At 36.3% G+C, this 12773-nt stretch overlaps 1 protein-coding gene across 1 annotated transcript in view; it reads left to right on the forward strand.

Annotated features, from left to right (window-relative positions):
- LOC150102350 (tRNA wybutosine-synthesizing protein 4-like) overlaps window positions 1-12773 on the forward strand; it is a 182441-nt gene that overhangs the window by 145666 nt on the left and 24002 nt on the right. Inside the window, exon 17 of the mRNA XM_090399562.1 lies at window positions 4648-4832. Within this exon, the coding sequence (XP_090255688.1) occupies window positions 4648-4832 (185 nt within the window). The remainder of the gene's footprint in view (window positions 1-4647; window positions 4833-12773) is intronic.

The raw sequence follows: 12773 nt of genomic DNA on the forward strand, positions 1-12773 counted from the left end.
TATGAAATGGACATAATGTTTCAAATAGTACAAGCATGATCGGCTATTAGAACCATGAATGGTGTTTTATGGAGTCATAAGTTCTCAAAGAAAACTAAGAAACTGTATCATGTGATTATAGTGAGTATAATGACCTATGAATGTGAGTGTTGGATCCTCATTAACAGCCAGAGGAAATAAGTAGAAGCTGTGGAAATGGATTATTTCGGATGAAGTATTGGCACCACCTGTATGATTGTCTGCGAAATGCATATATTTGAACAGAGATGGAAGCTGACAGTCTGTTATGGTGAAGATAGAGGCACATGCTTTGAAATGGCATGGACATGTCCAGAGAATGAGAGAACAATGCCATTGAGTATTATGAATTAGTCACTCCTTGAAAGAAGAAAAAGAGGAAGACCAAGGGCTATATTATTAAATATTTCTTGAAGAACTGCTGTAAAGGTTTTGGGCGATAGTCTCCTTGTCAGACATCTTTTTCAATTGATATTTTATTGCTACTTGTGTGAGGTTGGATTGTTGCTGTTGCAGTGTGGTATAATATAATTATTGATTATGAAAAAGCATTTGATTATTGCATTAGTTTTGATGGAATCAAATGCTTTTTCATAATCAATAAAGGCTAAATAGAGAAGCAATTGTGTCCTTTAAGGAATCCTGCTTGTTCTGCAGGTTGATTTGAGTCTAGAAGAGGGGTTAGCTGTTTGTTATTATTGTCCCACTCTGTTTAAAAAGGAAAACATTTAACCAGTGTATACTTCCAGTCATCACATATGATTGTGAAACTTGGTCTCTAACAAAAGCATTGACAAATAAACTAGCAACAACTCAAAAGAAAAACGGAGAGGCTGATGCTAGGCATCACATTAAAAGATAAGAAGCAAAACACCTGGATAAGAAGCCAGACTCATATCACTGACATCATTCTTCATCACAAGTGATTAAAATGGAAATGGGCTGGACATCTATCCAGAAGAGAAGATGAGCGATGGACCGTCATACTAACGAACTGGATTCCAAAAGAAGGGAAATGAGGCTGAGGACATCCTAAAAGAAGGTGGAGTGATGAATTGTCAAATTTTGTTGGGAAAAATTAGTCAACCATTGTCAAGAACAGAGAAAGGTGGAAGGAACTGGAGGAGGCCTTCATCCAGCAGTGAACAGAAAATGGCTGAAAAGAAGAAGAAGAAGATTCACTTTAGTGGGAATGTGTGAGAAAGATGTTGATGATCCTGTCCACCAGATTCATAATGCTATTAATCAACTGCATTGTGTATTGTAGATCAGCTTCAAAGAGTTTGGAATGAGACCATCATATAGAGATTGAATATACAAAAAAATGTGGACTACTTGGAGTGTTGATATTTTTTTATTCAATCAATCTCTATGAACTAAATCTATCTAAATCGTGGTCTTCCCATGGTTTCTTTTTTTTTTTTTCTGCCATCCTCATAACACACCTGTTTTTGCTAACTTTTCTTCTCCCATTCTATATAAGTGACCATACCACCTTAGATTAGCTTGCCTACATATCAACTTATTTTATTTTAAAAATTAAAAGAAAAGTAAAAAATTAGAATTAAATATTTTGTTGGAAGATTCTAAAATCATCATCAGGGTGAAACAGTAGCAGATAATTTGTCTTCACAACTCCCTCCATCCTGAGACATCCACCCTCCTGAGACACAATTTCCAATGGTATACAGTACTCATACAATAACTCGTGCAATAATACAGTAATGTCTGGCCTTATGGTGCTTCACTTTATGGTGATCTACTCATATGACACATTTCAATTATGACCTGTTCATGCATACAATATGTGTTTGTTCGAATGATGGTTTTAGCAGCATGATTCCATCATGAATTAACCAATATGGTTTCGTATTCTGTTTATGACATCGCTGCTCGCTGTCTCTATCTCTATGTTTTAGTGATTCACTATGAATTATAAATTATAATTATCCCTATTATTTTATTTTATTGTTATTAATAATGGCAAATAAAAATCAGCCACAATCAGCTAAGATTAAAATTATTAAATGTAAAGGTGGTGTATAAAACTTAGAGATAGGTCAGGCTAAACTTACTTTGCACTACTATTGTTACAGTTGATAAAAACATTTGTAGTGAAGTGAAAGGTGCTACATCAGTTAATACTACAGCTGTCCATAGACATGACAATCTTATTTGTATCATTATTCAAATAGTCATATCAGGGATACACCTGTATCCCTGGTTTCTTATTAACAATATAAGATTGGTGTTCTTGTATTCTTGAATGTCCAGTTTGTGTGAAGTAAGAAAGGTGAAGTCACAAACTTGATAGATACCAGGAATAGCTAGAGGGAATTGTTTATCTTTAGAAGATGAGAACCATGATGATAGTTTGTTGAATGGGAAGAATGTAGCCACTAGATTATATTTTTTAAGGGTTCTAGAGATGGGTTCCAGTATTCATCTCAATTGCTTCTCATAACCCTCTGGCTTGCACCATCCCGAGACATCCACCCTCCTGAGACACCATTTCTGATGGTGTACAGTACTCATACAATAACTTGTACAATAATACAGTAATGCCTTCTCAGAGCCTAGTCAACTGAGAAGGATGGTGAGCAGATTGCTGTTGAATATAGCAACCAGTGAAGGTATGTTTTCGATAAACAGAAATAATTAGTTAACCTGATGAGGAGTGGGAGAGTAAAATGTCTAGGAAAGCCAGTTTGTTTTCTTTTTCTATTTCCATTGTTAAATTAATTCATGGAAATATAGGTAATTTATATATTTTTTAAAAATAATAATAATACTATGTTTCCTCTGTTATTAATTTGCATTGTTCTCTGTATGACTTCGTGCAGCTCCTACTGTTTTAAATAATCCATGGTTGATGTTCTACTTTGTATTCAAGCTGCTCGATGCCAATAAGGATGACCTGTAATTTTCAGATTGAAATACACCCTCTGTCCAAAAAGAAACCAGACTTTTCGAATATAGAAGAAACTAGTGACGCCACCTGTTGTATCTTTTTGTTGTCGAAAGCGGCAACCTTCATTAGTGTTGTTTAACTGTTTATGACATTTGTTTCATTAGAAGCCAAGTTATAGTGCCAAGAGTGACAATGTGTTTTGATGAATGGTCGGAAAATGAGTTTCAAACAGAGAGCTGCGATTGGCTTTTGTGTTAAACTTGGTAAAAGTTTTACTGAAACACATCAAATGCTTCAAAAAGTATATGGTAACGTACTGAAGTTTACGAGTGGTTTAAGCGATTTCGAAGTGGTCGTGAGATGCTTGAGGACGACAAAAAACCATCCTCAAACTTTGCTCAGTTCAAAAACTGGACTGAGCGAAGTTAACATCCAAAAAGTGTGTAATTTCATCAAAGAAAACCTGAAATTGTCTGTGAGATTGATTGAAGATGAATTGGGGATTCCAAAATCAACTGCACAACATTTTGACAGAGAGTTTGGGCCTTCATAAATTGAATTCGCGATTTGTTCCCCACAAGTTGACCGATGACCAAAAAATGTATCGAATTGAACACTGCAAGGACCTCATTAAAACCACCATAAGGATTCAAACTTCCTTGAAACGATCGTTACTGGTGACGAAACATGATGTTTTGAGTACAAGCCTGAAACAAAGTGCCAGAGTGCTGAGTGGAGACCACCAGAAGAAGAGCATCTGAAAAAAAAAAAAAAAATTCACTTGGAGAAGTAAAAAGTAAAGACAATGCTGATTGTTTCTACAATTCCAAGGGCATTATCCACAAAGAATTCATTCCGCCTGGCCAAATGGTCAATGGTGAGTTTGAAGTTTTGAAGCAATTGATAGCGAGAATTCGTCACGTATGGCATGAATATCGTGACGACCGACCGACCGTTCTTCAAAACACACTGTCACTCTTGGCACTATAACTCGGCTTCTAATGAAACAAATGTCATAAACAGTTGACACAACACTAATGAAGGTTGCCACTTTAGACAACAAAAAGATACAACAGGTGGAGTTGTATCTTTTTGTGATTGTCCAAAAGTTTATGGACAGAGGGTGTATATGACTATTAAATATATCGTGTTAATTTGCAAAATTTTTAGTAGTTTGTTAGAATGCCATTTGTTATAGGGAGAGTCAATAACTAAAAATATGCGATTCATTTTATAACTGTACATAGAGTTAATCTAAGATGGCATGGTTAAACAAAATCAGAGATGAAAGATTAGTAAAACAGGTGTCCGAAGCCATAATGATAGGAAAAAGACTTACAGGAAGAACATAATATAGATAAAATTTCTAAGATTGATGTACTTAGAAATACTTTAGAAGATGGAAAAGTAACATTCAAAAAAACTGAAGTCGATAAGAGCTGATCAGATTGGATAATACCTGAACAAACAGATCATAGTAATGAAACAGTACATTTGTCAAATTTTTATATCTGATACACACACATACCATGCATACACAGAAAGTGACAAAAATGATCAGCTAAATTACTTGAAAGAAGAAAGAGATATAAATTAAATGATTTAAAACATTGCAAACCATAATCAAAGCAGTAGTAATATGCATTTTTTTGATATAATGTGACTAATAAAATTGTGTGTTTGAAATTATTATTATTAATAATATTTCTTTCACATAGATCTTTCCTCAGAAAGAAAGTCCTAGTGCTCGTCATTCCCACTCTGCTGCATTTTGGAGGAAAACATTTAGCATTGTAGTTACAGGAGGATTAGGAAAAAATGACAGTCCTTTAAACTGTGTTTATCAGTTTTGCATTATGGATAGAAAATGGACTTGCCTGCCTATTACTGGTTTGCTTCCTAGGTAAACATTTTAGAAAACTTTAAGCTTTTGTTTTATGCAACTGAATTTGTCAATTTTCTAAAAAAAAAAAAAAAAAAATCAGCTAACGCCTTTTTATTCTCGTATACGGGAGTAGGCGAGGCCATTTAGCCCTATCTAACTTTTGGAGACTGAGTGGGCAGTTCAATCTCCACTGGTACCCAATCAGAGATAGATGGCCCAAGGCTATCACTAATTAAGCGGTACGCAGTGAAGAAAGACGGCTCAAATGTGCCACCATCTCGTGGTCCCTAACCCTAACACAATATATTTATTGTCTGAAATAATGTGGGTTCTACGATCGATTTTCTTGAGTTTGCAGGACGAAAAACCCGAGTTTCCAGGAGGAAAAACCCGCTTGCCCGTGCCAGAGATCGACTAACTTGGGAACCAGTCAAAAAAAAGGCTTAGAAAAATTTCCTCTAGTCGCCGACTAGACTTGAAACCAAGTCTTCCTTTGTGCGGCCAAGCGCCGTGGTGTGCAAACGCCACATCCACTGAACTACACAGGCTCTTTTAAAAGGTCAATTTTCTTGGGTTATTTATATTTGTTTCAAAAATATATCACTAAAGGTGAAAGGTCCTCCTTTTTTGGTGGCAAGCAACTATACTTACCCTGATGTTCAAAGCTAGCAAACTGGGTATCTTTCACCAGATTTTTGGTATACATAATTTGATATATAAGGGTCATTTGCTTTTTTTGGAATGTTACATACTAAAGTAATTGTGATTATTGTATTAAAATTACTTAAGTGGACTTCCTCCTTTCTTGTTATAAGGAACCCACCCAAAACATTCTAGATTAAAATAAGGTAAGCCATCTTAAATGTTCTCTCAGAAAGCTTAAGTGTGCTATTAGCTTGAGAATAAGTTGCAAAACTTACACGATGCCAGAGGCCTTATGTCATGTATTTTCACTGGAATGTTTACTGATGGCATGTTTTATTTAAATGCATCCATGCTGCAGTAATGATGTCCCAAAAGCCTAGTTTCAGATTCCATTTAGGAGATGAGGAATATTTTTATGGACTTTTTAAATTAAGGCTGGTTAGTTGGTCATTCTCCTGGAGGAAATTCAGATTATTTCCCTTCTCTACATGACAGACTATGAATATAGGATCAACAGCAATATCTATCAAAAAGTTAGGTTGATATAAAGTTTAGTTATTGTACTTGCTGTGACAAACCACTGGGCTTATAAAGAGAGAGATATGGATGGATGGATGGATGGATGGAATGTTTTATTTATCTAATTAAGTTAGGACTAATAAAAATGTTTGTTGTAAAGCAAACTACTACTACCAGTCTGTCTTTAGATGCATCAGTTTATTGGAAAAGAAAACATTCCTCAGCTTGTGTGGTCCTGAACAACAGTACAGTGTTATAGTATCATCAGTATAAGAGAGCAAGAAAGTGAATATTCTTAAAGTAACCTAATATAATTATTTTTATTCATTGTGGTTAAACTTTGGATTGTAATAAGGGTTCTGAACTTATTTTGAATAAACTCGCATTTCAATGCACTTCTCTATAGTAGTTTGATGTTTGACCAAAAGATCCTTATCACTGGTGTCTACTCTGTGTTGTGCAAGGCCAGACTTGTGTTTTAACAAGCCTAATGTAATTTGTTTTTCTTTAGTCCTCTTCTCTGATGAACTACTATGACAAAGAATGGTACATGTTGTTTATACTACTTGCTGGTAAGTAGCATAAATGACTGACACAGACAAGAAACTTTTAAACAAAGCACAGAAAATGATGTTGGCTTTAAGAAAAGATAGTAACTAGCTGATTTTATTAATCATTGTGAATATGTTGTTAAAGTGAATTACAGAATTGGAATTGCATATTTAACATTCAGAGACATGGTGTTGTCATTTTAGAGATTTCTAGTTTTAGTAAATTCTCAGAGGAAAAAATCTTACAGCTTCTGGTAAATAGTCTTGATGACAATATGTGGAGGAATAATAGACAATCTGTGAACACAGGTTTTGTGCAGAACTGGAAAGTGAACCTCTGTTTTTTGTTGGTTGTGAACATCAAGAAAGGATAATGTGTCTTCAGATTGCATTTTCAAGGTAATAAATGATTTTTTGAGAAACACACATTGAGTTCCTTGTCTGAATTCTATCAAATAGTAAAAATGTTATCAACATAATGACTCCACATGGAAGGCCAAGGATGAATGGACTGAAATAAAAGCTTTTCAAAGTGAACAAGATGATAATTGGTTAAAGGAGAAAAATAATGGACTGTCCATAGTAGTTATTTGAAATTGTTTTTGGATTTTGCCCTTTCATATAAAATAACCTTATTATATGAAAAACTTGAAAAGATTTAATATCTGTAGGAAAATCTTCAGGCAAAATTTCCATTGTTTACCAGAGATACATTAATTACAAGACAGAGAGAGAGAGAGAAGAAGAGATTGCAAATTGTAGTATTTGTAGAAAGGAAGTCAAAACACAATTTTAACACATAACTTTGAATCCTGTAAGAGGAACTACAAGAAAGAATAAATATTGGGTTGGGAGGACTGACAGTTGAATCCACTGGGAAGGCCATAAATTCTTGGTGCTTGCATGAAGAGTTCCAATTCTATATGTTAAAAGTATTTCTGATTATGTTGCTTTTGTTCTAAAAAAAATGTTCAGTGTTGATAACCATATACATAACATATTAATAAAATAGCCAGCTACTTTCCCTAATAATTTGGAAGAATCACTGAGAGATAGCATATTTATGTGTTGAGTTGTTACTAGTGCTGCTGAAAGATAAGTAATTTTTTCATATTTTAGTTATTAATATTAGGTTAACTTATTGTAGTTTTTGTTTTATGCAGGTGTGTGATTGACTGAGTTATTTAGTTTGTAAGTAAGTCTATATGGTGCCAATGTGCAGTAGAGCAATGGCAGCAAAGATGTCATTGTTGTGTGATTTGAATTTACATGATTTTGTACAGTGCATCGTGTGTGAGATGTACTCATCATGAAAGTTAAAGAATATATGGAAGGAGAGCAAAATTGGCGAGCAACTGTGTATTAAGCATTTCAAGAGTGAGTGCCAATTTGGTGGTGAGAATGGAAAATCAGAATTAATGTTGAACATGCATCAGTGGAAATACAGGAAAACAAAATGGACCTAAATAAGGAAATAGTGTGCTTGCATGCTATCCTTCATAGGACAATTTGTGAAATTGAAAAGCTGCGGAAGCGGCAAGAGACTAACAGGGCTGAGAAGCAAAAGTAGGTTCCAGGGTAAGAATTGAGAACACGAGAACAAACCAGAAAAACAAGGTAAGGAGAAAATTATCTACAGACTTATGATCAGAAGCATACTTAACAAAGTATAACAAAATCATGTTTCCCTGGTACAAAAATTGATATTAGTCATTCAATATGGATGCAGAAAGGTAAAGTGAAAGAGCTAATTATCTTGGATGGCACTAATGATCTCAGAGATGATAAGCATGGTTATCATCTCTGAGATCTGGTTAATAAAATAGCTAACTTCCCTAATAATTCTGAAGAATTACCAGAAGACATATTGTATGCATTGTGTTGTTATTAGCACTGCTGAAAGATAAGTAATTTTTTCATATTTTAGTTATTAATATTAGGTTATTATTATATGAATACAAGGTAGGTGATTATGATACACACAGAAGACCTATTCTATGAAGGAGGATGTGAAGGAAATGTTGGACAAAAAAAAGAGGAGCGAGAAGGTGAAGATTGTAAATCTCCTGGCACACTATGATAGAGACAAATTGAGGAGGGCATTGATTGCAGATTGTGCAGAAGGAATGATGTAGGATTTGTAGACTTATGGTCTGAGTTTGAAGGAAAGAAGGATTTGTATAATACTGACAAACTGCACTTCAAGGGTTTTGGTGTTAGGTGTCTAGAGAGAGCCTTGTTCACCGAAACATGCTGAAGCGCTAATTCAGGAAAAATTGAGTAATTAGGATGGATGCAAATTAGTGTGTATGAAGGCACCAAAGAGGTGAGTGAGTGTGAGAATAACCAATAAGTGCGGAATCTAGTCTCTCAAACAAAAATATTGAATAGGGTAATCAATCCAGAAAGTAAAAGTGGTTGGAAGTCTAAAGGGATGCTGCAATACTTGATACTTCTGGCATTAGTATACAGAAAATGCCATAAGTATCAAGAACAAGAGGGAGGAGATTTTGGCATTGGTAAGTGTAACCTCACCAAAAGTAGGCATTAGTGAGACTTGACTAACAGCAGATGATGTAGTTACAGGGATAAAATATGAAGGGTTTAGTATTTTCAGGAAAGAATAGAGAAAACAGTATGGGAGGAGGGATACTGCTGATGATAGCAGATGAAGCCAAAATGAATAGGAGACAAGTGGGAGGATGGCTGTTCATTTGAAGCAGTCTGTTGTGAGATCAAGGTCAATGAGACAAAATATGTGATTGTTTGCTGCTATAAACCAGGGATTATTTGGAAGGCATGCATCAGCAAATTAATACAAGTGCAAGTTGAGTGATTATTATGGGGGGACTTCAACTATGGAAATATAGATTGGGGGGATGATTATCACAGTGGGAAGGAAATGGAATTTATACACTTACTGTGAGATAACTACTTGAGACAACATGTGATGGAGGGACTCAGGATGCAAGAGTATTGGACCTGGTCATAGGATCAGAAAAGCTATCTATAACCAAAGTGGCCATATTGCCTCTGATTGGGGAAATTGACCATGCAGTCTTGACTTGGGAGATTGCAAAACATGAGGAATATTCTGTCAAGAAGGAGTATATATCAGACTACTAGGCAGGTGATTATGACACGCTTAGGAAGAAGTTTAAAGTTTGCTGTGGCATAAAGTTCTGCATGGGAGATAGTTAAGGGGCATCTAGAGGAAGCAGTATTAAATTGTATACCTAAGGTAAGGAGGGTAAATCAGGTAGGAGTTAGATGGATGAGTAGTATCATTAAGCATGAGCTGCAAAAAAAGAAATTGTTGTGGAGAGTATATAAGGAGAAAGGTGCCTATCAAGCTAAGGAAGGTAAAATCAGATTACAAGAAGAAGAAGAAACTAGCTGAGCAGGCCAAAGGAAAGACCAGAGTTCTTTCGTTATGTGGCATATAAGAGGAAGAATAACCTTAATGAGTGCTGATGGTGATGAGGTGACAGAAGCAGATAAAATTGTTGAGTTATTGAGTGACCACTTTGCAAGGGTATATCATCCAAGTGAGGTTAATAATGTGGCATATGTCACAGTTAATACTGTAGGAACAGAGATGAATGAATTGGAATCTCAATGTAAATACAAATGTGGAATTAGCTGGGATATCAGCTCGCATTTTGTGAGAATGTGCAAGGGAACTGGCAATGCCTCTTACTAGGCTCTTTAATTTGTCTCAGTTCTGATAGTTTCGAGGGAGTGAAAAGAGATCAAAATAATTCCTTTGCATAAGGGAGGTCCCAAGACTGCAGTAGCAAATTATGGACTAATCAGTATCTCAGGAGTGGTGGTAAAGTACTGGAAAAATTGGTCAAAAATAGAATTCAAGAATAGGTGGATAAGAATATGATACTCTATGAGGGGGCAGTATGGCTTTGTGAAGGATCAGTCATACCTTATAATAGAGTGACAGGCTGAGTTTGATAAAGGAAATGGCTACATGATGATTCTGCTGGATTTCACGAAGGCATTTGACAGAATACCACATGGAGCTCTGTTGTACAAATTAGAGCAAATCGGGTGGATATGACACTGGTTATATGGATAAGAGGTTGGCTGCTGGGTAGATATTAAAAAGTGGTATATGGAGGGGCAGAATCCAAGAGACAGCAGGTGATTAGTGGTGTGCTGCAAAGTTAGGACCAGTACTATATGATTTGAACATAAATGATATAGGAAATAATCTGAAGGGAAATATTTAGTGGTTGTTGATGATGCAAAATTAGGTAGTAATAATTGATCAAGGCAATGTGGAAAGCTTGCAAAGGTGATTTAAATAGGTTGACTGTATGGGCAAAAGATAGTGGGTGTCAATTTAATTTGGAGAAATGTAAAGTTATGCATTTTGAGATAAATTGATTACAACCTGTGTGTGTACCACATTGATGTAACCTGTACTCCGGGAAATAGATGAAGCTAGGATTTAGGAGTGGTGGTAGACAGAGAGGTGAAGTTGAGAGGGCATGTTACTAAGGTTGCTTATAAGATTACTTGGCTATTGAAAAACACACTAATAAGTAATTATTAATTAACTTAAGGAATTCACAACGTACACTAGAATATAAATTAAATTAAACTTTAATATATATTTCCAATATTTTGGCAACGTCACATTGCCATCTTCAAAGGAACTTAAAATAAAGACACGTGCATGCAGGCACTACACACAGTAAATGAGGATGACCATTGTTTCTCCTAAAAGTCCTGATGGTTCCCCCTAGCGGGCTATGTAGGTATTCTTGGCCGTTGGGCTGAAGGTCTCCTGATGTACGTCTCCCAAATTTGGGACCCTCTCATGCAACCAAATTTGTTGAGGTTTGGCATGTTTCTTAGGGCTGAGGCTGATTCCATGAAAAGTGTTTCAAATTTGAACTTGCTACGGTGTTATTGTGACTTTCTTCCACCGTATTCTGTGGCGTGTATCCAGAGCATGGTCTGCAAGACCAGAGCAGCTATACTGGTGAAAACAGATATGTAGTCCTTGTGTTCTGAAATTCTGATATTCGCTGTCCTGCCTGTTTGGCCAAAGTAGGACAGCTTACAGCTGCAAGTGACCTGGTATACACCAGGTAGGTCTAGGGGAAGTGGTTGGTCTTTAGTGGAGCAGATAAGGGATGCCAATTTTCTATATGGTTTATAATAAGAGGTCAGGTCATGTTTTTTTAAGATTTTGGTAATTTTTTCTGAGGTGCCTCAGATGTAGGGAATATGATGGATTTAGAGTAATCCTTGTTGTGAAGCAGGGGGAGAATTGTGGTTTACTGGTTTCAATATTTTTTGGATTTTTTTTTTTTGGGGGGGGGGTAGCTGTTGGCTGAGAAAGTGTTTAGGATGTGATTTAGTTCAGTGGTTAGGGCATTGTCATTTGAACAGATTAATTTAGCCCTGTTGTGTAGTGTCTTAATAACTCCATATTGTTGTGTGTGTGGGGGGGAAGTGTTGGTGAATGTATCTGCCTGTATGGGTGGGTTTTCTATAAACTGAGAAAACCAAGGTTCCATCAGGCTGGCCGGTGACTAATGTGTCTAGGAAAGGGAGGCTGTTTATTTTTTCTTTTTCCAGGGTGAACTCTGGTGAATTCTGGGATGTTGGTTATTTAAGTGTGTTAAGAAGGAGAGGAGAGTACCCACCCAGGCAGATACATTCACCAACAATCCCCCCCCCCACTCACAACAATATGGAGTTATTAAGACACTACACGACAGGGCTAATCGAATCTGTTCAAATGACAATGCCCTAACCATTGAACTAAACCACATCCTCAACACTTTCTCAGCCAATGGCTACCCCCCCAAAAAAAAATATATATCGAAACCAGTAAACCACAACCCTCCCCCCCTTCACAACAAGGATTATTCTAGTGTAAATCCATCACCATTCCTACATCCGAGGCACCTTGGAAAAAATTACAAAAATCTTAAAAAAACATGACTTGACCTCTTGTTACTTGACCTCTTGTTACCAGGTCACTTGCAGCTGTAAGCTGTCCTACTTTGGCCAAACAGGCAAGACAGCGAATATCAGAATTTCAGAACACAAGGACTACATATCTGTTTTCACCAGTATAGCCGCTCTGGTCTTGCAGACCATGCTCTGGATACACGCCACAGAATACAGTGGAAGAAAGCCACAATAATACACCGTAGCAAGTTCAAATTTGAAAGACTTTTCATGGAGTCAGCCTCAGCCCTAAGAAACATGC

The sequence above is a fragment of the Typopeltis vanoorti genome, chromosome 10 (genome assembly GCF_054136105.1).
Source record: "Typopeltis vanoorti isolate ZY-2024b chromosome 10, IOZ_Tvanoo_1.0, whole genome shotgun sequence".
NCBI classification, from domain to species: domain Eukaryota; kingdom Metazoa; phylum Arthropoda; class Arachnida; order Uropygi; family Thelyphonidae; genus Typopeltis; species Typopeltis vanoorti.